This window comes from Astatotilapia calliptera, chromosome 20 (genome assembly GCF_964374335.1).
Source record: "Astatotilapia calliptera chromosome 20, fAstCal68.1, whole genome shotgun sequence".
In the NCBI taxonomy this organism is placed as follows: Eukaryota; Metazoa; Chordata; class Actinopteri; order Cichliformes; family Cichlidae; genus Astatotilapia; species Astatotilapia calliptera.
The window spans coordinates 4428597-4454579 of record NC_137441.1 but is presented as its reverse complement, the minus strand read 5'-3'; the positions used below and the strand labels follow the sequence as shown (position 1 = coordinate 4454579).

Here is a 25983-nt window from a genome sequence, read left to right as displayed (position 1 = left end):
CAAATAAATGCACTGTTTTAAAACTTTTTTTCTTCACTTTTTACTTCTTTTTTTTTGAACAAATGTTTTACCTCGTGAGCCACATACACCCCCATTTGATCACAAGTGGACCACACCAGTGAAATTCCCCTTTCTGACAGTTTAAATCAGTTTAATTACACATTTAATCCTCGAGATGTCTTAGGACCGGACCGACAGATAAAAGGACATCTCAGGTTTTCTACATGATAAAGAAAAGCTGTCGTGGTAAATGAAAAAAATCTGTCAGCATGACTCCGAGTTTAAATTGTAAGACATAAAGATATAAAATGTAAAATGACTGGAAAAAAAGTTTTGGTAGTTTATCGACTATCCTGATATTATAAAAGAGAAAGCTTTTTGCAGAAAATGGTACAAATTTGGCAAAATTGTGCATCCTTTGTAACAAACAGACATTTCTGTAGTAGTAAAAACAGCAACATCTCTTATCACTCTAATTTTTTACCTATTACCTAATTAGTTTGGTTAAGCATAAATGGCCATGGGAGAGGTCTTTATCTGTGGAAAATACAGCTGTAAAACGTAGAAAAATGCAGTTAACAGTCCGAAATTTATTCCTTCACATTTTCAAAAGCTGCCCAGTGGGGCCAGATTCGAGTCTTTGCTTGGCCAAATTTCCAATTTATTTATTTTGTTTATATGTATTATTTTTTATTTATGAAGCCCAGTAAAAATTCAGTAAAAAAATAATATAAATTCTTTGTTTGGGGGGTTAATGATAATTACTCAAGCATAAAATGTACTTTTTGATTATTAAATCACCAAAAATAACCAGGAAATCCAAATATTACTCTTCTCTATACCATGATTTGTAACAGTGTATTACATCAGATCGGTCATTCTTACATGCAAAGTGTCAGCTTCTCCACTGTGACCGTTTCCTGGTTAAATATAATTTCCTGCATGACAAACTCCAGATTGTTGTTGTTTTTTGTTTTAACTATCAGTCAGAAAATAGGATATTATTAGAACTAGAGCTGCTTGATTTAAACCACAGTTATTTTGGTCAGTGCTGAGATTGCTGTGATGGAATCCAAATACAAACAGAGTTTTGAAAACATGTAGATGTATTATGGTTATAAAATGTCCTTTTCACATTGCAATTAATGTTTCCTGCAATGCATTGAGCTATGTCACCTGAAAGACACACTTTATTGTAATATATTAAGAGATTTCATCATATTTTAACTTATTTTATATTAATTTTTATGCTTACCACATTTTATACTTGTTTTACATCCTGCAGGACTGATGTGTGTAAAGACCTCGTATGACTTTCATTTCACTACAGGAAGTCCTAAGTGAGTATTTCTTTGTGGCTTTGACTAAAATGAGTCATTTTCCTGTCTGAACTATGACAAATGTGAAGCATTGCATTGCATTGCATTACATCACACACACACACACACACACACACACACACACACACACACACACACACACACACACACACACACACACACACACACGTTTCACACTTCCTTTTTCTCACCTTATTTTTTTGAATGTTAGTCGTTGAATGAAACGCCTGAATGCTTCATTAGCTCAGTTCAGTTTGTTTGTGTCAAAGGATTAACAACAGCAAACTGTTATTATTAATACCACATACAGCTAGAATAACAGCATGAAGTAGAACCGTGAAACCGAAGGACTGGGTCACGTCTCGGCGAAAAACAGAGAAGCTTGGTAGTTTTGCTGACCTCAGTGGAGATATTTGAAAAAATTCCAGGTTTAAGAATCTGGTTTTGTCATCAGATTAATAATCCGTCAGGTATGAGACTGCATAAAGATCGCAGGGATTCATGTTCACCCTGTGCAGCTGGGCTCTCATATCTAAGGATTTTTCTTGATTGTTTTTTAAAGGTACTTTCTATAAACTACAGTTACACAGTTTATTATTTTCATGACACTGGTGAACTGAAATGCTTAATTGCATGAAAAAAGTTTAAAATAAATAAAAAATAGGGGTGATAGATTTTGTTTTCCGGTCTTCGTTGCCTTTATGTGGCTGTCTTGACTCGACCTAAAGGACATTGAGACAAATTCTAAAAATTAGCATGAATTAATTTTTGTGGGTCCCCTCCAATGCTGAGGTCCCTACATAATTGTCATTTCAGTCCACTGCCGCCTCATTGCAGGAAGGTTGTGGGTTTGGATTCAGTCTGGGGCTTTTCTGTATGGAGTTTGCTTGTTCTCCCCATGTACGTATGGGTTCTCTCCGGATGCTCCCGCTTCCTCCCACAGCCCAAAGGCATGCATTGAGTTAGGTTAACTGGTGATTCTAAATTGACTGTGTGATCATGAGCATGAACGGTTGTCTGGCTCTCTGAGTTACCTCTTTGACAGATTGGTAAAAAAGACTAAAAAATGTGCCCCCATTACGCCACCCACTGCTGAAAGCCAAACAGAGTGTTTTTGCCATCTTAGTGTTTTGAAACTATGAGGCGTGGATATGACTGTGAAAGTGAGCGTGCCACGGGGTCATTAGTCAATGAGAATACCCTGGATTTTCCTCCTCTCTGACTCTGATATTGTCCATGTTAAAGACAAAATCTGCAATGTTCATAATTACCACCAGGGGGCGACTCAAGTGGAAGCACATTGTGAAAAAAATGTCCCTATAATTCCCCGCTCTGTGACCTCAGTGAATGATTTCATTGACTTTATGGGCTTGACCACTAGTTTCATGTTATACTACATAAATGGGTGACGTTGCACAGTTGGCTTGCCCACCAAAAACGCTCATTGGCCCCCCTGTGGTCATCCTGTGTGGGTGCCATGGTGTTTTTAGCCCACAGGGCCCACAGGGCCCCCATGACGGTTTTCTGTGGGTCAACCCATAGTGTGTTTGCCCACAGAAAACCCACAAAGGGACCCCAACAGGCAAAACTGTTGTTTATCCTGTATAGGTCCACACAGGCAAGAAGTAAAAGATATCAGAGAATGTCCAATTTTCATATTTTCAAGTCAGGCTTATTTGTTTGATAGGATTTGAGTTTATTGTTGTTGGGTTTTTTCACCCCTTTGAGGGCAAGTGGATCCACAGTGAAGTGGTTTACATTCATTTATACATGCAGTCACTGTTGGTGCACTGTAGAATTTTGCTGTCCTTGAAAGCTCTTCATCCTGCAGCTACATCACTTTGGCTGAAATATGTTAAATGTTGTTTTTTTTTTTTATAAAAACTGGAAAAAATCTAATTCAGACTCAGAGGGAACACTAATAAGTTTTTACAGATGTGGCAGTTTTTTATCATTTATTTTAATTCCTTGAAAACAACTGGACTTGCCTAATTTTGAGTATCTTTTTTTTAAATGGTAAATGGTCTGTATTTCTATAGCGCTTTTACTAGTCCCTAAGGACCCCAAAGCGCTTTACACAACCAGTCATCCACACATTCAAGCACCCATTCACACACTGGTGATGGCAAGCTACATTGTAGCCACAGCCAATAATATATATTGGGTTGGACCTTGGGATGGGGATTGGTTATAAGTTGTTTAGTAGTTTCCAAAACAGCTTCACAATTGTTAATGGCTGGAACTGTATTGATTTATGCCTTTATATCGCTTGTTTTGTCGAGGCTGATAGATCAAACTACATGTGAATGAAGTGGAATTTATGGCTCAGCAGAGGGAATGCGTTCACAGGCCGCTGGCAGCTCGAGGATGGCCCGTCTACCTACAGCACGCTCTGTTATAGATAGAGGCAGCACACAAAATATGTGGTACAGCTGGCCTGTGGGTCACTTTCACTCTTTGTTGGTTCGTCAGCTGTTGTTGGTCTGTCTGCCAGCCCAGGAAAAGGGCAAAGTTACAAAGAGCTGAAATGAAATCAAGTTTTAAAAATAATAAAAAGTGTCCACTGCAGACACTGTCTGTGCTTTTCATGCTTTATTTTTGAGCTTCAGTGTTTGCTTTGTGTGTCTCCAGTTCCTGGTGAACGCCGCTGTTGCTCTCTTCCCTCTTCCAGCCCACTTATCAACCAATCAGGATTTGGCAGATCCAACGCCTACGGATAGTGGAGATTTTGGAGAACTGCACAGGAGCGCATCTGTGGTGAGTGAAAACCCCTCTCAGTTCAAACGGAAATGTGTACGCAGACTGACACAATTTCAAGACAGAAATTATACTTAAGGAAGCGGCTAAAATTTGCTTTTTTTTAATATTCATTGAAAAATTAAGAGTCACACTCCATACCAGTTGGCGGTGGTAATGTGCCCTGGATTGTGGTGGCCAGGTAGTCAGCCCACTGGGTCTCAGTCTGAAATGTGGGGCACACCTGGGTCCACACCGTGGGTATGCTGCAGACCCACAGTGGGGTCCAGGTGTGCCCTCATTTTATGCTAGTACTTGCTACAGTGGGCTGCCAACAATGGACCGTGTGGGTCTACCCACAGTGCAGCCAGATTGCCGGGGCATTGTGTTTGTGTTTGGCTCTTCTGCAGGTAATCTGGTTTTAATGTGTGCTAAACAAGCCTCCAAAAAAGCTTTTACTCTTAACAACTTTCACTTCATTTTTAAATAAAGGGTTAAGATGGGTCACTGTGGCAGCAACAGGGTATTCAAGACAGTCTTTTCCCCAGTCCTTGATGATCCTCCCCGCTTTCCTCAGGCACCGCTTCCTGTAGATGTCCTGGAGGGAGATAATCTCACATCCAATTATCCTTTTGGCACACTGCACCACTCTCTGAAGACCTTTGCAGTTGTAAGCAGTGCTGTTGCCATACCAGGTGGTGATGCATCCAGTGAGGATGCTCTCAATGGCACAGCAGTAGAAGGTCCTGAGAATGCGGGGGCTCATGCCAAATCTTTTTTAGTCTCCTGAGAAAGAAGAGGCGCTGCTGCGCCTTCTTCACTGTTTTGTTTATGTGTACTGACCTGGGGCCCGTTCTTCGTACGTCGCTTACTACATCCAAGATCAAATGACACATCCAAGATCAAATCATCGCGCTAACCGTGAGCTCGCTAATCCGGTTCCCCGAACACACCTGCTGTTGACGATTACTACAGCTGGACGCAGGAATGTGACATCACTGGGTGTCGTAAAAGGGGCTACGCATCGATAGTAGAAACATTGATCGGCAACCCGCTGATTGGTCGGCGAAAATGTCGAAGGGGCGTGCTCGGTATTTTCCGGCAGCAGAGCAAGAACTCATGAGTGAGGGATTTCAGGAGTTTCAGAGTTTAATTAAAACGCAAGAGAACACTGCAAAGGCTGCAAAAGCAAGGAGAGAGGGCTGGCAGAAAGTTGCTGACAAATCAAACTCGTAGGTAATTTAATAATAATAATAATAATGATAATAATGGATTGGATTTATATAGCGCTTTCCAAGGCACCCAAAGCGCTTTACGATACCACTATTCATTCACTCCCACATTCACACACTTGTGGAGGCAGCTACGGTTGTAGCCAGGCTGCCATATCGCGCCATCGGCCCCTCTGGCCAACACCAGTAGGCGGTAGGGTAGATCTATCATATGACACTATATTGTCCAATATCATATGGCATTATATTATATTATAATATGTTATATTATATCCCCTTTCACATTAGAGCCACAACAGGACCCACAAGAACATGGGAACAAGTAAAAGTGGAATACAGGAGTATTCTACAGAATGGTAATATTTATCTCTTAGATTGCTTTGCGTCTCTTGGCAAGGTAATACTGGCCTGTAATACTCTGTTAGTTTGTTCATAACAGCAACCAAGAAAAGGGCAGAGGAAAAAAAGACAGGTGGTGGTCCTGCACCCCCTCGTCAACAAGTTGGTTAAGTAAATAATACCCTCACGGGAATATCGATATCTCTCTATGAGCACACTGTCGCGCTGAGCTAAAGGATCCTGTCTATCCCGCAATATACGCTGAATTCTGAGGACTCTCCTTATCAATCTTGCACCTTCCGCAATGGGTTGGTCGCGTATACGGACAGGACATGGCTGCGACAGGCTTCCCAAATCCACCTTCGCTTTTATAGCCGTGGTCTCTCATCTTGATTACACGAAGTAATTTACAATTACTACTCTGAAATATGAATTACATCTGTAATAATCACATACATGTAATAGAATGTTAATAGTTCATTTCCCTTTTTTAGGAAATGACCTGTATGTATCTGTGTGACATCAATAAAAGGATCAAGTGCTGCATTATCTTTAGTTACATTGATAATATTTATTTATGGTGAAACAGTGGAAAAATATCGCTGTTGCTTTCGTATAAATGAAGCGGACATACCTGCGTGGCCGCGATCTAATCCTGTTTACATAAAGTAAACCTGCTCCCGAGCAGGTTTACGCTTACGGCTCTGTTGCTATGACAGCAAGTCCCGGATGAGCTTCGGGGAACCGACTGATCCAGGATCACGCGAAATCGTCAACAATCTAATCCGGCTAACCTACTTAGCGAGGTACGAAGAACGGGCCCCTGTACTGACCATGTGAGATCCTCTGCTAGATGTACACCTAGGAAACGGAAGCTGTTCACTCTCTCCACAGCAGCGCTGTTGATGATGATTTGGGGGGGGGCTTCTCTGAACTCTGTGGTGAAAACTAATTTCAGCTTCTTTTATCTGTGATGTAATTCTTTTCGTCATAACCTCATCACTATAGGTGAGGATTGGAACGTATATCGAACCGTTCAGGGATTCTTCAGCGTTCTCATTCTAATGCACTTTGAGGAACATCCCAAGCCCAGGTCAAAAACTATCCTCCATGGCTGCAAACAGTCTGAGAAACTCTCTGTTTTCCTTCCTGAGTGGCTCCTTCAGGCTAACCAAAGGTTCTTCTGTCTCAAACGTCTCCAACATCCACACTTTTGCTTATTAACCAGCCAAACCCTCAGCTCTTCTAGCCTTCCAGTGCCTTTCCAGTGTTTCAGGAATCCAACAGATCAACTAAGCCAGCGGTCCCCAACCTTTTTTGCGCCACGGACCGGTTTATGCCAGACAATATTTTCACGGACCGGCCTTTAAGGTGTCGTGGATAAATACAACAAAATAAAACTAGTACCGAAAAAAATATTTATTTATAACACACATGAAAAGACCCAGGAAAACCGAGTTAACGATAAAAACGATAACAAAATAACGCTGAAAACCGATAAAAACCCTGAAAACTATACATTTCACACCTGAGCCTCAACTCTCGCGGCCCGGTACCTAACGACTCATGGACCGTTACCGGTCCGAGGCCCAGGGGTTGGGGACCGCTGAACTAAGCCCAAAGGCCTCCTTCTTTAACCGTCAGCATCCACCAGAAAGTCCTTAGATTTCTGACACAACAGGCACTGACCTAACTTCTGGAAAAAAGCTCCTTCTAAAGTGGAGACCTTAAGCATGCCTCCCTGTCTTCCGTTGCAATAGAAATTCTTCTGGAGGCGTGAGTTAAAGTGTAGATGTGTGTCAGAAAATATTTACATAAAATAAAGTGTAATAAAAAACATTATGAGACATTTTATAAAAGTTTAAGATTTGGCGTATTTATTGTTTTGAACCATTTTAACAGTGTATCTTGTAAACAGTTACATATTTAATACTTACTTTAAATACTTTAAAATGTATTGTTTTAATTTTATATCGGTTTTGCATATATTTTTTGCGTTACTGACGCTGATATTTTGACGTTTGTTATTTTTACAGATATATTCAAAGCGGTACGAGAACGTCTCACTTTGACCGTCTTCTCGCGGGACTACACCGCCCCTGCACCGTGCTGTTGACCCCATGTCGGAGCAAATCTCGCGGTGTTGGCGGTTGACGGCGGTTGGAGATGGAGTCCGAGGGGGCGGGGTGCAGCAGGAGGGAGCAGAGATGTTTGGAGCTTTTTTTTTAATATAAAATTATTTATTTAAATAAAAATGGCCGCCGTGGAGAGCGGAGAGGAGAGACTGTAAGTGGCTTTTTACATTTATCCTCCCTTACCGTGCCGCCGCTACCGTGGCTCCGACGGCTGAGAGCCATTTCTGTCGTTTGTTTTATCGAAGTGAAAGTGCGTTGATTTTTACCCCGGCCTGTCGCGGCGGAGCGGGGTTAGCAGGAATACGTCACCAACTTACTGCTCAGTCTGTACTTTAGCTGCGGAGCGGAGCTTAGCCTTAGCTTAGCCCGTCCTCCGCGCACTACCGGGCCGCTCCGACTTTACCACAACTCTCCTGGAAGTCAGGCCGGGGAGTTGTCACAAATATCCCAGCCGCGGCTTAGCGGCGACGGTGCACCCCTCCTCCCGCGCTCCGTCTGACAGGCAGGAGCTAACGGTTGCTAGCTGGTTAGCAAACACAGTGTTCTCATGAGAGGAGGGTCCGGCTGTTCACACTGCTCATCACTAACCCGGGTTAACCCCGCTCACCAGTAACCTGGGCTAACCTCCCTCACTGCACTCGCAGCCTCCACCCAACCACCTACCCAAAGCGGGCTGAAACAGATCATTACCCTGTTAGCGGCCAGCTGCCTTAGTGCCGCTGAGCCACATAGACACAGAGTGTCTGCCACTTTTTGCACATGTTTATAACTGCAGAACGGGAGTAGAACCCATCACCTGTGCGTGCGTGTGTTTGTGTGTCCTAGTTTCTTCAGCAGCTCACTTCCTGTTCCACCTGCAGCTTCAGCAGCACCAACACTCACTGAAGTGTTTGTCTCTCAACAGCATCACTGCCATCATGCACTAAATGTACACACACATTGTACAATGGCAGAATTTATCAAAATAAAAACACATGGGTTTCCTACTCATCCAGCGGTGTGTCTAAAAGTTTGGGGGTTGGGTGCCATGCCCACCCCCTTGAAGAAAAACCAAAAACATTCGCAGGAAGAGATGCTACAAGCTGCTGTTCCTCCAATGGCCACTTGAGCCTGTCCAAAAGTGAGGCCATCTCCTTAGAGTCCAGTGTTAAAATGCCAAACTTTACAGCATTCAAAATCATATTTAGACTTTGGTACAAAATACATTGTAGACTATTATGGATAGTATCTCCTGTCATAACAACTCATGAGTAGGGTGATTTTTTTTTTTTGTAACTGTAGGCTTGTTTTAATAGTCAGTTGTACTAATTAGTACACATTAGTGGGTGTGGCTCAGATCAACATGGCAACCAGGACAACAGAGCTTTAAGAGTAGCAGTGACCGTTTTAGCCCCCAAACCTAACCACTTCATATTATATATATATATATATATATATATATATGTATATATATATATATATATATATATATATATATGTATATATATGTATATATATATATATATATATATATATATATATATATGTATATATATATATATATATATATATATATATATGTAATTCACCAATCATATTTTATATATATATATATATATATATATAATATGAAGTGGTTAGGTTTGGGGCTAAAACGGTCACTGCTACTCTTAAAGCTCTGTTGTCCTGGTTGCCATGTTGATGTGTTGTTTTGTATGGATAACATACATACTGCGGACACAGAATATACTTCCTTTTGAAAGACACTGGTCTCATATTTGCGCTAGCACAAAAAAGTCACTCTCCGTGAACAGACAAATTTCTTTCTTGTGAATGTTTCATGCAAGTGTCCTTTTATTTTGAATTTTTTCTAAAATTATTTTTGACTATGCTGATAACTTTCTAAAACTATCCAGGAAGCTTTTACTTTGAAAATAGCACACATTAATGCATACTTTTAAATTTCCCAAAGTAATTGGAGACACATTTAAAGTGGCCTGGTAAATTTCTGTAATTAAATAACTGGTGACTTTCTTTTTGAACACTTTAATGCTTTAGTTCAATATTCCTGTGAGTAACTGGAGTTTTTTATTTTAGAAAAATTTTTTGAAAATTTTTATTGGGAAAATCTGACAAACTTCTGAATAAGTTTTATCTTACTTAGGACTTTGCTGTAGATGTCTGTAGTGAGAGCCTGTGGTTGTCTGGCTCTTTCTGCTTACTCTGGTCACATCAGCTGCCTGTTGAACTGTAATTCACCAATCAGGAAACGGGGCTTGAATAGGCTCTAATTGAATCAGCCAATTGGAATATTCAGTTTGAACTCACCAAATGACACCAATCTGACAAAAGCTAGACCATTTGAATCAATTAAAGACTAATTTGCTGAATCAGCATCCACACTAATTAAAATCATTCCCATTAAAACGATATACACATATTATTGGTTCAGTAATTATAGTCCAGTAATGTAATCTGTTTGTTTTTGCATAATGAGAACTTTTCCAATCTGTGCAAGAAATATAATTCATTTGTTAAAGTTGTATAATGAGAAATGCCAGTCTGGGAGTATTTCTTACTTGTGCTAATGAAATAATTTACTGACATCCATATATGTGGACCGGCTTTGTAGGATTTTATATTACTGTCATAACAAAAGAACCAGCGTGAAAGTAAAGTTCACATTCAAGATAAACTTTAAATAAATCCCGGATCAACAAAGCCTTGAATGTTCACCCACAGTAGCAGAGGAAAAAAAGGGTCTTAAATAAAGTATTAAAATATTGAATGCGTACTTTGATGAATGAGTCAGGGGATAAATACTTGAATCACTACAGTCATGGCATTTTACTGGTTGCAGCTGTAGTGCAACCAAAACTATGTGTGTCTTAAGAATTGTGTTCAGTGTTTAGGGATTTTTAGGGATTTAAGTTATTTATTTGACTTACATCTTAAATTTTACAGCTGCAGCTAATGTTTTCAAAGGAGCTCTTAAGGGGGGCCAGTGCCACCCCATGCCCCGTCTCTGGACACACCCCTGGGTCTGAAGGCCCTCCAGGAAATTCTGAGGTTATGCACTTCACTTCCTGCAGTCTGATGTTTTCTGCATTGAATTATGATGAAAAACACAGATGAATGCTTGACATCAGTTCAACTATCAGACATTCTGTGGCATTTTAAAATAAGTATTCTCAACTTTTCACATTTATTATGATCCCTGCTGAGTCAGCACACATGTTTGGATGTTTTTTGTTGTCTTTTGTGTCCAACTGTTTTCAAATGTGAGAGTGAAAGTGCAACAAGGTGATAATTTTGTCTGATTTCAGGCTGCTTTTCTGTTAGCTCTCTATATTTGGTGAGTTCACCATTTCATAGTGCTGTGTGAATGTATAGTGATTCTTTATACAGCCTATTTATGCACTTGAAGTATCTCAAAATAACAACCAGTGTTAGATGTTCATGGTGTAATTACTAATTTAAGGAAAATACTGCTGTATGATATAGGGCTGGGCCATATTATACCTTTCACGGTAATACCAGTACAATTTTAGGCAATGTTAAAAAAATGAAATATCACGATAGAATATGGGTAAAACACGCATGCGCAGTGCCTTTGTTTTTATACGCACATTGTACAAAAAACATGGCGGCAGCGGAGAATGAGAAGGGCAAAAGCGGATCGTTGAGTGAAACAGATGAACCAGAATTGGTTTGTAACTAGCATGGTGACAAGACGCTGACTCAACAAACAATCGGCGTAGCTTTAAATAGCTGCACGCCTTATGACAAAAGCAGCAAACACTAGGGGGAACTAACTAATGAACTAAACTAATATAAACAGCTGCTTGTTTATGTGAAAATAAATTGATGGGGTTTTTTGCACTAATAAAGTTGTGGTATCGTCAGTTATATCGTTATCGCAAATTTTCAAATATATATCGTGATAAATATTTTTGGCCATATTTTCCTGCCCTAGTATGATATAATTTATGACAGAAATACACCTGGATATATATTAATCTAGCTAATGTTGATCTGTCATGTTGTGACAGCATAATTAAAATGACCAGAGCAACTTTCGATACAGGGAGTAAGAAGAATGAATCAGTGGATAATTTCAGACACAACCTGTGGGTCACTCCATGTCAGTTTACCAGGTGCCTCCCACCTGACCATCTCAGAGATTCCTGAAGAAGTTCCAGTGGAAATATTCATGTCTTAATAGGAGTTATGCAACATTCCCAACCCCTACTGTATTAGTTTTCTCAAAAGCAAAAACAAAAAACAACAACAACAACAAAAAAAAACTGTTTAATGGCATATTCATAGCATATTTATAGAGACATGTCATGACATGTCTCTATAAATATGGACTCTCGGGAGTGGAGCTCAGGTTAACGTAGAAAGATTGGTTATGTGATCTCTGACAGCAGATTTGGAGGCCTGTGGAAACCACAGGTTTGGAGGTAGGGGACTGATTTTAGTTCAGAGCTTCTCATATACAAGGCACATAATGTTCTTTAAATTGCTTCAAATCAGATGAATGTTTTCACAAGTATTAAAGCCTGAAAAGGAAAAAAGCAAAACCAAAAAACTCCAACGTATTTTCATTCAGCTTCAGTATGATATTCCTCAGCTATGATACCTGGTATCAAATCCAATGTAACAGTTAAACAAAGAGCAAATTTCTGTTAATATTCAAATTTAGAATTTGCTCCTAATACCATATCATCTCAACAAAATATACTGAAATTAATATATGTGTGTGTGTGTGTGTGTGTGTGTGTGTGTGTGTGTGTGTGTGTGTGTGTGTGTGTGTGTGTGTGTGTGTTTTAGGCCATGTCCACACTGATACGTTTTCATTTGAAAATGCATCTGTTTCTCTCCGTTTTGGCCTGTCGTTCTCACCGAGACGGCGTTTTTGGTCAAGGGAAACTGAACTTTTTGAAGACGCTCTCCAAAGTGGATAAATTTGAAAAGCCGTTTTCGCATCGCCGTGTGGACTGCCAAGATGGAGGCTTTCGAAAACGATGACGCATTTTAGTCATATGATGCAGTAATGTGAAGAATTCAACTAAGATGTCGGACGACATTGTAGAGGAGTCATTTTGTTTGCTCCTAATTTTGACAGCTCTATTAAAGGTTAATGTCAGTTTGTACATGCTCCATATAGCTCCAGATAAAACTGGGCACTTTTCCTCTGCATTTTGCAAATTTAACCGGATTAGTGTAGACGTAGCTTTAGTCCCCAGGTTCGTCTCGGGTGCTGGATAGTTGTCTGTGATAAGGGTAATGAATCCGAAAGTATTTGCACCTTTGAGGGTTTGATAACTTTCTTTGCCAATAAAGTTTCCTCCTCTGTTAATTTATTAGAACAACAGTTCATCTCTGAATGTGTCTTTCAACAACCTGAGCATTATAGAGGACATTGTAGGTAGGTTGGTGTCGTGTGGTGGATGGTGGTCTTCAAGTTCAGGAACAGACAACAGGTTCACATTTGGATTCCTGTCTGCTGTTCTGGCTCGATAGACAGCAGACTCAGTGAAATCACACACGCTGAATTAGGCTGGGTGATATGAGGAAAATCGAATATGATATTTTTTTGGCTATATCACAATACAATATATATATCGTGATATGTTTAAATAGCCTCCAAAAACAAATGTTATTTTTAACTATATAGTGCTTAAAATTGCACTGCTATACTCATTCAAAAGGATCATTCAATATTTTTTTCTTCTTTGAATACAAAAAATCTGAATGAATTGAAATGTTTTGTTTTAACCATTTTTTAACCATCAGTTGCACACAGAGGTTTTTCACAATGACAATACTGTGATAGTAAATCTAAAAATGACTGTAAAATATAAAAATAGTAATATAAAAAAATGTGGTGACCTCAAATTACAGAAACAAAAGTCTAGATAGTGACCATAGAAACGACTGACCAAGACCAGGTATCACAGCTGGTTTATTTAATGTTTTCTTTGGCGTGTGGGGGGACGTTGACATTCAGTGTAAAACATCCTTAATTTTGCAGTGGATGGCTTTTCAATAAATAAATTTGTGGTGCTGCTATCTTTTGCAGCAATAATTTTAGGGCATGTTTTGCAAATTGATGCATTTTGTTCAACAATCTCCTTGTGAAATCCAAACGAAAGCGCGTCTTGTTCCCTTCCTCATCTGAAAATCCCGCTGTCGTCATATTTTTCCCTATCTGGTAGTATATAAACAAGCATGCTCAGTGCAGTGTGGGTAGCAAACTTTCTGGTTGGGAGGGGAGGACGAATGGTGCATTTGCAGCGTGTGGGAGAAAAAACCTCTGAATTACAGGCAGACAGCTTAATATTTCTATGTCAATTTATTCTCGATGTTTACGATAAAGCCATTTTAGCCATTGTACGTGAAAAAACTCGCGATACGCCGAGTATATTCGATACATCGCCCATCCCTTCTCTGAATGTCCTTGGAGCTGGCTGATTCTGGTTTCGTATGCCTGTTGAAAAGTCAGTAGGTAGGAGCTGTGTAATACTACTTTAGATTCTTGGAAGAAATACTACCTTTTTTTTAAAATATGCGCACTGTTGGACAAGGGATGATATTAGTTGTTCGTAAAAAAGGTAAAACACTGGCTGTATGAAACGACTCTAAATTCTAGCAATAAAATAGAACATAATCTAGAGTAATGGACTGATATTGAAAACCAGACCTTATTTAGCCTAAATGCTCAATAAAACCACACTGTATGTGATGACTTTCATTCCATGACTTGTCCGGTCAGCTTTTACTTCGGCCTTCGCTTTTGCCATATGTCATCCAGCCGGTTCTTTTTTGACTCTTGTTATTTTAGCCTATTTGCATTATCTGGACTCAGCATGGTGTCATGTGACGTGTTGACACTCCATTTCCACATACCTCCATACACCTTGCCTCCATTGCCTTTCAAACAGCCTGGTTGCCTCTGGTCCAGATATAGTGCTGTTTTGAAGTGTTGGCATCATGTCAGCATTAACAAACTATTCCCACCAACTGACTGCTGAAGGAACATCCTCGGTCTAGCTGAAGTCGTATGATGGGTAGCTTTTCCCATGCTTTTTCCCTTTTCATTAGGCAGTGGCCTGTCTGCACTGGTGGTTTGCTCTGCGTCAGAAAATGATACGTTTTTAACCGTGTCTGCCTTGTGTCTACCGAAGTTAAAATGGAAATATAAACCAAATTTAAAACTATTTGGTTGATGTCAGTTCAGAATTAACAGTAAAGTAAACTAAAAGCATCTGGCCAATTTTAAGAATGTGTTTATTAATGTTAAAAGGAAAAAAGAAACCTCTCAGATGTACATCAGAGTTACCTTTGTAAGCATTTCTGAGCACTGGCTTTAACCAGCAAGAGCAATTGTTAATTTAGGTGCAATTTGTCATTAAACTCACATCTTCCTATTTTCATAGACTAAGAAAAAGATAGTTACCAATGCCTAGTCTCTGCCAGTGCGACACAAAGTGCAATATTTAAGTTAGGTAATGTATTTTACTTTTTTAAACCTAAAAAGACTCTGAAGGGGTTAGTGAAAATATGTATAAAAAATTATTTATTTATTTTTTTTACCTTTTGTTGTTCAGCTGATATCCGTCTACTTATGTTCACTACAGGCTGACTCATTTATCAGTATGTAAGTGAGGTTAACCAACATTCATTCCAGCTTCTATCACAAATACCACAGCCTTACTGAGAATAATAATGATGATACTCATTTTAATTGTAAGGATCACAGAGTGTTTCACAGTTTGGATATAAACAAGACATTTGAGAGTTTTCAGCATACAGTTCATGTAAACAAATATTCATGTTTTTATACAAGTAATTAAAGTAAAATGTGAGTCTTAGCAACATATATAAAGTTAGTAGGGGTAATCCTAGATGCAGGCTAGTGCAGTTCAGTGATGTGACATAATAACCACTGCAAAAAATATGCAAGACTAAATTTAAAAGACTCAACATCAAATAAATACATTTAAAATGGTCTTTAAGGAGAATAAGGGGATCAGATTTTAAAACCTAGTGTCATCGCTATTCACCAATCACAGGGTAGAACAGGTTTTTCTGATGACGGTTTAACTTTTTATCAGGTTATTTTTATTTAGTTTTTTATGTTTCTGAGTTTGTAAACAATAGCCGTTGGATGGAAGAGGACATCTCGGCTTGGATATCCTCCAGCTAAACTGGGGGACCTAAAATATTGGCCTCCAGGGGTTAAGTCAGCAGACTAGCAGATGGATTCCCAGATTGCCCAAAAGGACCTAGAGAACTACTTGGTCCAAAAGCGCTTTTTGTTTTTTGTGTTTACATCGCAGCCTGAAGCCCCATGAAGATCAGACTAATCAGTCAGCTGCTCAGACTTGTCTGTCACATCTGAACTGAGCTTTTGGAGAAACTCTTCCAGCTTCAACACATTAGGATGTGAAATATTAAAGTTCTGATGGTGCTTATAGGTTCTTTGTTGTTGGAAATTAGAAAAGTGTGATTGAGAATTAATGGGAGTTGGATGCTGTGGAGGAGCTATGAGGCAAACGAGGAGATGAGGAAGGCCAAACAAGAGGGTTATTGATGTGAAAGAAGACATGCAGGTGGTTGGCGAGACAAAGGAAGAAGCAGAGGAAAGGAAGTGGTAGAATGACAGGAAGACCAAAAAAGATTAGTTTTAAGATTACTCTTGCCTCATCATGGTCTTCGTGGTATCCATTCATTTATAGTTTTCTTCTGCTGTTATTTTCTTCCTGTACCTCCCCCACCTTCTCTCATTACCCAGCTAATACTTTAACACAGTCTCCTAACAGTTTGTGAAATACTTTTGACTTCTATTGATTTGTGTGGTCTAATATGTACTGATTTATGTCCATGGTTGTTGAATCTCGGCTATTACAGTTTGTGTTGCTTTCAGAATAGGACTAAGCATTTGACCACTGAAACAGTACCAAAACAAAGGTTTCACCAAAGTGTTTTTTCAACCTCTCTAGACGTTCTAAAAAAGAAAAGTTGCCATTATAAACACTGTGCATTTTATATCCTTATATCAAATAAAAATATCAAACGTTTGACCTCTTGCTCTTATCTTACTGAGGTGACTGTTAGCCACTTACGCAGTAACCGATTTTAAAATGCTGACATTGTGATAGCCTGCACATGTTAAGTTCACCATGCAGCAACTGAGTCAGAATTTTCACATGACGGTTTGACAACCTTTAATGTAAAGTTGTTTACATGAAAAAAATAAGAGGTGTTGATAATACTGGTCTGTGTATGAGAGGTCACTGTGTGGCTTTAGTAACCAAATTAGTTGTCAGTCAAGTGTAGTGTTAAAAATAGACGCATGCCTTTAACTTCTTTATTGCAGTGTCGTGACTATCACAACTGTTCAACCTATGGTTTTTGACCAGGGAGACACTGTTGCTGTTTGTCTTTAGTGTTCATGTTTCTGTTGTTCATGTTTCTTCCCCTGAAGGGAGGGACTGTGCAATAGGTTCCATTTGTCTGTCTGTGTGTCTGTTAGCAGTCTAGCATCCAGTTTTCAAGATATCATTTTCAAATTTTGTGTGACAGTAGATATCAATAACAGCTCGAGCTGATTTTATTTTGGTGTGCCTCAGGTCAAGGCCTGGGTAAAAACTTTATTTTACCCTCAATTTTTTTATGGATTGTCTTCAAACTTCACAACAGTATACTAGGCGTTGGGGAACATGAGTACCTAGTACCTAGGCTAAGTATTTGACCCAGGTCAAAGTTTACCTTGGAAAAAAAATTAAAGAAACCATATCGAGTAATATATCATATGAAAGGGGATAGTAAGAGCTGTACAACACCCTTTTAATAGAGTTAAGCTCTGTGAGTGCTCATGTTGTTACTTCCTGTTTTATATTGAAGGGTCAATTTTTCCCAGGTGTCTCATGGGCTTCCTTCCCACTTTTGCTGTTTTCCCTCCTTTCTACTTGCCTTCACCTGGTAGTTTCACCTGTTTGTTGCTCAGTTGTATTGTATTCTACACACTGAGGTTGAACTCCCCTTTGTCAGATTGTCTGTGTCTTTCTTCCTCATGCTCCTCTTTGTGGATATTTGTTGGACTTTTACTCACTTGACTTTCAGTATTTTGGGATTTTCTTGGCTTGGCCTTTTTGGATGGTGTTCTGTTGTTTACCTACCTGTGCTTCCTGTGCTTTGTTCCTCTCTCCAGCAAATCCTTACTATATTTTTTCGGACCATAAGGCGCACCGGATTATAAAGCGCATTAAGTGTAACTAAACAGTATGATAAGTCAAACTTGACTCAACTCATTCTTCTTGCTTCCTCCACTTCCGTACCATTGATTCATTAATGTTGAATTCTCTTGCAGCTGCTTTATTCCCATGTTGTTGCAGTATATTAATGACTAATATTGTGGATGGATTATCTCAGTTGTTCTCCTGACTGAAGTTTGGTCCGTTTATAGCATCCTGCCTTGGGATTGCATTTGTTCCTAACCATCAGGAACCCTCATGTTAACTTTTATCAAGTGGGAAAAAGTTAGTTTTTGTCCTCCAGCTTCACTGTTTATATTATGCTAACATAGCTGTGTCGCTATATCCCACGTCATTATACGTCATTATTGCACATCATTTTATCCCAGCTAGCCCAACTTCAGTAACCCTACAAATGTCACTGCTGTTTAGTTTTCTGTCTTCATTTATGCTGAAAGTGGTAGCAGAGCTGAATATCTTAATTCTTTCAGAAATCTCTCAGTCAGAACATGCTATATCATTTTTAGGTGGAAACTAGCGAGCTAACTTCCTGCTAACTTCTAACTCTGTTAAATTTAATAAATTCTGTTTTCACGGATGCCTGGATGTTAAACTTAATTGTTACACCTGGTAAAGCAGCAACGCTGATCATTTTATTAAAGATGAAAGAATTTAGACAGTTTTAACTCTGTGACGCTGCAGTGTTCGTTTGACTTTGGGACCTGAAGCAGACGGAGTTTTTGGACCCAGATTACTCCGCGAAGCTCCTGACTACCTGATCCAACAATCCATCAAGCGGTGCGGCTTCATAGCTTAGCAAAGTGGTACTAAAACATTTTTTGACAGATTTTTGAGCGCCGTGTACCACATAAAATCGATTGGAGGTCAGTAAGCACAACCAGAATTCATATATAAGGCGCACCGGATTATCAGGCGCACTGTGGATTTTTAAGAAAATTAAAGGATTTTAAGTGTGCCTTATTGTGTGGAAAATACGGTATATATAGTTTACATCCGTCTCCTCATAAGTTAACACATGAATGTATAGACTTTGTGAACTATAAGTTTGGCTGTGCTGCAGATAATGAATCAGATAAGCTTTTACATAAATGTGATTGAAATCTGAATGTCTAATGCACCCAAACACAACACACAGATACTTTAATATTTTATTTATATATAAATCTGTTTTTATAACATGCAGGTTTTATTTTATAGCCAGCAAAGACAAAGTAGTTGGTGTTACACAGATTTATCTAGTTCCAGCAATTAACATTCAGAAACAGAGCAATTGCACCCATCTGTACACATCTGTCAGGTTAAAGCAGAAGAGAAGGAGAATATGAAAAAGAGGAAGTGCTCGTGAATGCAGCCAATTTAAGACAAGAATTTTCTATTACAGATTTCAATGTCTCAAAACCACCTCAGAGCTTTTGTTTTCATGCATTCAGAAGCAATGTTTATTCATTTTATGAACTGAAGTTTTTAAATGACTGATTTAAAGTTTAAGAAAACACAGGCATTCTGTTGGGTCTGACATTTTCAGTCTCAATGTGACATTTAACTGGAAATGTGAAGTAAACACCGGTCCGAGTCGTCTTCAGCCCTCATGCTGCTGAAATAATCATTTAACACATAAATATTAATGAGAAATTCTGATTAGTCTTTTAATCAGAAGAGAGCTATCTATCCTCTGCTGTCAGTTCCACCAGTGACTCTGATTTTGGTCTCTTCTGGTTTCTGTCAGAGTTTATTTAGTAAGGTTAATCTTGTTCCAGCTGTCAGACTTATGATGAGAAACAGCCTCTGCTCCCCGTTAGAAAAACAGGAAATTCAACATCGTTTTGCACCAAATAAAGATGGTCGGTCAAAGCAAGATAAAAACCATCACAGTTTCATATAACTTTAAAAACTAATTTGGTGTACTGAGGGAATTAAAAACTGATTAATCTGCACTGAAAATGTGTGCTGCAGCTGATCCAAAGCTTTCTTAGATAAAGTAGTTGTATTCAGCTGAGCAAAGGACACAAACTACATCGAAACTTGTTAAGTTCAAGAAGCATCAGGGGGAAATGCACCGCTCATGCTTATCTAATCTAACATTAGATGTGTATCTCTTTTTGTTACAAAGCTGCTGCAGTGGGTAAAAAACACCACAGTGACCTACAGTAACTTAAAGACGAACCATAGCGTGAGTTGAAGACTTCCTGTTGGTGCGTTCAGGGGTAGTCAGTCACTGTAACTCAGCACTTCCTGCAATTGCTTCACAATCCTGTCTTTAAGTGATGACGTGATGAGTCCTGCTTCCGGGCCCAAACCACTCTGTGTTTAATAAGGCTGTTGTGTTTTTAACAGGTTTTAATGCTTTGCATTTTGTTCTATTTAATCTACAAGCCCCTAAAAACATTCAGTGATCACTGTCGGCCTCTCTTGGTTTCTATTATCCTTATTATTTTAAAGCTCAGTTTTTAACACACCTCAGTTTTGTGTAAGATGTATCTACAGCCCAGCCCATGCAGCAGTGTGTTAATGACTAACCTCGTATTGTGGATGGATTATCTCAGTTGTTCTTCTGACTGAAGTTTGGTCCGTTTATAGCATCCTGCCATGCGATTACAATAACAAATTTCCCACGTGTGGGACTAATACAGGTTATCTTAATTGCATTTGTCCCTGACCATCAGGAACCCTCACGTTAACTTTAATCGAGTGAAAAAGTTAGTTTTTGTCCTCCAGCTTCACTGTTTATATTATGCTAAGATAGCTGTGTTGCTAGTGATCACGTAGCACGCCATTTTATCCCAGCTAGTCCAACTTCAGTAACCCTATAAACATCACTGCTGTTTAGTTTTCTGTCTTCATTTGTGTCGGAAGTGATAGCAGAGCTGTACGTCTTAATTTGTTTCAGAAATCCCTCAGTCACAACATGCTGTATTGTATTTAGATGGAAACTAGCGAGCTTACTCCCTGCAAACTTCTAACTCTGTTAAATTTTATAAAAAAAATTTCATGGATGCCTGGATGTTAAACTTAATTGTTACACCTGGTAGAGCAGCCACACTGATCATTTTATTACAGGTGGACATATTTAGACACTTTTTCGACTCTCAGTGATGCCGCAGTGTTCGTTTGACTTTGGGACCTGCAGCGTAGTTTGGGACCAGGCACGGCTAATGACGTCCGACTTAAAGACCGGATAAGAGCACCAGGCTGCTTGAGCTGATAAACTCACTATGAGGTCCACACACAAAGGCAGGGAGTTTTACCATCCATCACCAAAAAAAAAGGTCTGTACCCCGTTTAGCTCCACTGTTAACGTGGGCTTTATTTCTGGAAAGGTCCGAAATCTGATATTGATCCAATCAATCACATGCATGGTTTATAGTGTAATATCCCAACATTCACTACATACAGTTGCAGGAAAAAGTTTGTAAATCCTTTGGAATTTGCTTTATTCTGCATAAATACAGAATAAGTCTTAAAAGTAATAAAAATGTTATAATGTATAATGTTGGGTGCCCACTTTTTCCTTTTCAGTGATTGATGGAAGTAGCCACCATGACATGTGTCACTGATGTTGGACTTTATATTAACATTTAGGCGATCGCATGCTTGCTTTTGTAATCTACAAACACCAGTCAGATTTAGCAAACAGACAAAGGATTATGGAGAGGGAGTCACAGCGTCTCACCAGCTTTAGCTTTAGCAAATAGAAGACCAAATCACCAATAGCCAAATAAAGGCATTAGAGAGTATTTGTAGCTGTCTGCGAGATAAGTGCTGCACAGGGACGTCTACAAAGTGCTACACAATCAGAACTAGGAGTAAAGGGTCAGGCAAGGTACTATATAAGTAAGATTTCACAAACCGTACATAAAAGATGGACGTAGTCACCTTGTTACCCATTGGTTTCAGGTTCTTCATTTAAAGGCATTAAATGAAGCGTTAGCATTTTGGCAGTTATAGTGTGGCAGCTATAGTGTGTGTATAGCAAGTAGTGACAATATTTGGATTAGCGGGTGCTGCTGGTAAAGATATCCACTGAAGCCAAAGCTTTTTAACATTAGAGTCTATGAAGATTGTCTCACTTTTAGAATCAGCCTCAATTGGCCATTAGAGGAAGTGGAGGTTTTGGCACTTCATTTTTAGCCTCGGTGATTGCTGCTTGGTTTCCTCGCTACAGGCCTTCTCACAACATTTATGTTGGACATTGTTAAACCATTATCTTTAGTCTTCATTGAACATTATTAGGTGGAATGACTTGTGAGTTTTAGGGTGTCGTGTTGTATCTTGACCCATTTTCTTTTAAGGAACAGTCTGTGGACAGATGCCCTGACATACATAATTTGCTGGAATTAATCAGAATTCATTCCTAAATCAATCACCACAACCTGTCCTCCATGGATGTGGCAAACACATAACACTTCTTATTTAACTACTTTTTGCTCAGCCAAAATTGCAACAGCTTATTAATGGTCCAGGGTCAGGTCTTGTTAACCATTTATGCAAAGAACGTAATACAGTGAGAATCACTGACACTTGACTACTTCAAGAAGGTCCTGCTTTAGATTTTATGAAGTCTGTCAGAGCTTTGTATTGGCGGTTAGAAAAATGGCACGTAATTTGCCTTCATGCAGCTTTTACATGGTTCAAACTCAAATATCAGGTCTGAAGGATCTTTGGAGTTAAATGTTCTGCAAACATTTGATGGGAGTGAAGTAGGGCTGCCACGATTAGTTGACTAGTCACGATTACGTCGACTATTAAAATTGTCAACGACTAATTTAATAGTCGATGCGTCGTTTGAAGCTTTGTAAGATTTCGAAAGACGCAGGAATAAATAGTAGGATTTAAGAGTGTAATAACGGACTGAAACAGAAGAACAGCACTGCATGTCCAGGGATGCCAGCTGCCGTTAAACGCCAAAGAAGAAGAAGTAGTGTCCAGGTTTCATAGCTGTGTCCAAATTTAGCGGCCGCATCCTTCGGAGGCTGCATTTGTAGGTCAATTACGTTACAGGGACGTGGCACGCCTGTCCAAATTCGAAAACTCCCCCAAACGCGGCCAAAAAATGCATTCTTCATTTCCCCAGATTTGAAGGATGGGTCGGGTGTATCCATCGTGGCCCAACCTATCCCAAAATTCATAGCGCGGCCCAGTCAATTCCAGTTTCCAACAATGGCGGCAGCTACTTAGTTTATCAAGACATCACATATTTGCAAAAGTGCTCCAATGTTTTCGGAGACGTCTGTTACCCACCAGCTCGATAGCTAACCAGGGTTCAAGGCTCACTAGAGCTGGTGAGAACAGCGAACTGACAGATGCATTCTGGTGCAATAAGCTGTACGTTTTACGTCCAATGGATGCATTATCTGATTAGTCGACTAATTGCAAAAATAATCGGTGACTAGTCGACTATCAAAATAATCGTTTGTGGCAGCCCTAGAGTGAAGCTAAAGGAAGCCTAACGTGTTCTTACTGATTCAGTCAAACACTGATCTGAAAGTGTTCTATGTGGATGAACTTATATTTATGAAGTTATTTGGATTCTTGCAGTTAACAGGTTGTGGTCATAATGTCAACAGTATGATTTTCTCTCTTTTTTGTGCAGGGAGGAGGGGCAAGAAGGTGATGAAGGACCTATTGAACCCCAGCCTCCAAGGAAGGAAAAAGACAGGTCCAAGACCAAGAAACCCCGCAGGGAACGTCGTCATGCTGAGCGGGGGACGGAGACCATGGCCTCAGCTTCAACCTCAACAGCACAGCAGCCACAGACAGGGTTGGAGCAACAGACCCAGGTAAAGACTGCATTAGAAGTTAGTAGAAACAGTGGAATCATGGAGGGACAAATTTCATCACCTGCTGAACATCATGACACATTTTGCTCAGGATGAAGGACAAGTTTTTGCTCACCTTTTCCTTTACAGATGTCAGAGCCAGTGGCCGGTCCCTCAGAGCCAGGGTCAGAGTCTGCAGGTGGTAGCGAGTCTGCCGGATCTTCCAGGCAGCGGCGCTCCATCATTCGGGACCGAGGGCCGCTGTATGATGACCCATCTCTGCCCGAAGGCTGGACCCGCAAACTGAAACAGAGAAAGTCTGGACGCTCTGCTGGGAAGTTTGATGTCTACCTAATCAAGTAAGCCATGCCCTGAGCCACCCTGACAGTGTGCTCGTTTTCCAGGATGTAGAGGAGTAAAACCCCCAAATGAACATTTGTGATGCTTTTTTTTTTGCTTTTTTTTTTTTTTTTTTTTTGCTGTTTAGCTCGGAGGGGAAAGCGTTTCGTTCCAAGGTGGAGCTTATTGCCTACTTCCAAAAGGTTGGTGACACAACAACCGACCCTAATGATTTTGACTTTACTGTTACTGGGCGTGGGAGCCCCTCCCGCCGTGAGAAGCGCCCACCCAAGAAACCAAAGGTGGTGAAACCATCGGGGCGTGGTCGTGGGAGGCCCAAAGGTACTAAATGATGTGATTCTAGAAGTTATACTGGAAAGCTGTTCCTGAGTATTTCTATTTGAGTATTTATTTTTTCTGTAATTGTGTATCTATTTGTGTTTTTGTAGGCAGTGGGAAGATGAGGCAGGCTACAGAAGGAGTGGCAATGAAACGTGTGGTTGAGAAAACTCCGGGCAAACTGCTGGTCAAGATGCCCTTCGGCAAAGCAGAGACCTCCACTGGCACCACGACCACCACCTCAAAGGTATGGTTGCTCTGTCGTTTAGTCGTTCGTACATTTTCGAGAAGCACAGTGTTGAGATTGTCGCAGTAAGCTGAATAACTCAAACATGCATTTCCTAAGCAACTTTCCTCATTTCTTCTGTCCAGGAAAGCTAACAGAAATATGCTTCAAGGAGAAAATATGCATCTCTCCAAAACTGATGTTCACACGTATAAACATAATCATTTAAAGATATTTTGATTAAAATGATCACACCTCTACACCATAATGTCATCCAATGAATCACCACTTTGTTGAGGTTGATTAACTTGTGTTTTTCAGTAACCTTCAAAGCAGCTCTTGAGAGTCAAACTGGTCCCCCTTTGACCTACAGGTGTAATGTAAAGAGCATCCTATATCAGGCAAGACAGGAAAGACTGAAGACCCAACTCCCAACCAGTAACATTGGGTCATACTGTCCTGGCATTCTGGCTCACTACCTTCAAGGATAGTTGAGGCGTCCTGTAATTTTTACCCCTCAGCTGTGAAAGGCTGATGGGTACTGCCTAGGGCTGCCACAAACGATTATTTTGATAGTCGACTAGTCACCGATTATTTTTGCGATTAGTTGACTAATCAGATCATCATCCATTGGACGTAAAACGTACAGCTTATTGCACCAGCAGCATCTGCTCTTATATAACTATCATTAGCTTACAGCTTTAAGTGTTTCAGGTGCTAACTAAAAATAAATACAAGATGATAGTTTATTAAATTTTAATGAAATTTGCAGATTGTTTCAGTGGAGTTTAATAAATTCCGCCGTCTGCTCCTTGCTATCTAAAATATAACGGGACACCAGAGTATATTCTCCAGCATCTCACACTTCTGATAATCAGTTGTCTGCTTGACGTTTATTCAGCTGTGTAAAAACTATAACTTTAATCTCAGCCAAACCAATTTACTCAGGAACAAATAAAATACTGAAAAAAGCCAAACAATAACATTTTTAAGTTATCTAAGTGACTTATATATGTTTAACCTGAGTAGCGAAAGATGGCGGTGGGTTTGAAAACGATTTGCCGGGAGTCCGGTGTTCTGACGGGCTCTAGTGAGCTTTGCCCCCGGCTAGCTATCAAGCTGGTGGGTAACAGACGCCTCCGAAAACGTCGGAGCGCTTTTGAAAATATGTGGTGTCTTGATAAACTGAGCAGATATTTGAGGTTTACACAGCTACATTCTCGCATGAAAATATGTTAAACGTTTATTTTGTGACCCAGAAAGAGTAATAAGAGTA

The 25983-nt window shown here is 39.8% G+C and overlaps 1 protein-coding gene across 1 annotated transcript in view; it reads left to right on the top strand.

Annotated features, from left to right (window-relative positions):
* The first annotated feature begins 3971 nt into the window (after window positions 1–3971).
* The window catches only part of mecp2 (methyl CpG binding protein 2), a 31432-nt gene continuing 9420 nt past the window's right edge, over window positions 3972–25983 (top strand). Inside the window, exons 1-6 of the mRNA XM_026153661.2 lie at window positions 3972–4097; window positions 7684–7933; window positions 23638–23824; window positions 23954–24162; window positions 24291–24484; window positions 24592–24728. Of these exons, the coding sequence (XP_026009446.1) occupies window positions 7902–7933; window positions 23638–23824; window positions 23954–24162; window positions 24291–24484; window positions 24592–24728 (759 nt within the window). The 5' untranslated portion in view covers window positions 3972–4097; window positions 7684–7901. The remainder of the gene's footprint in view (window positions 4098–7683; window positions 7934–23637; window positions 23825–23953; window positions 24163–24290; window positions 24485–24591; window positions 24729–25983) is intronic.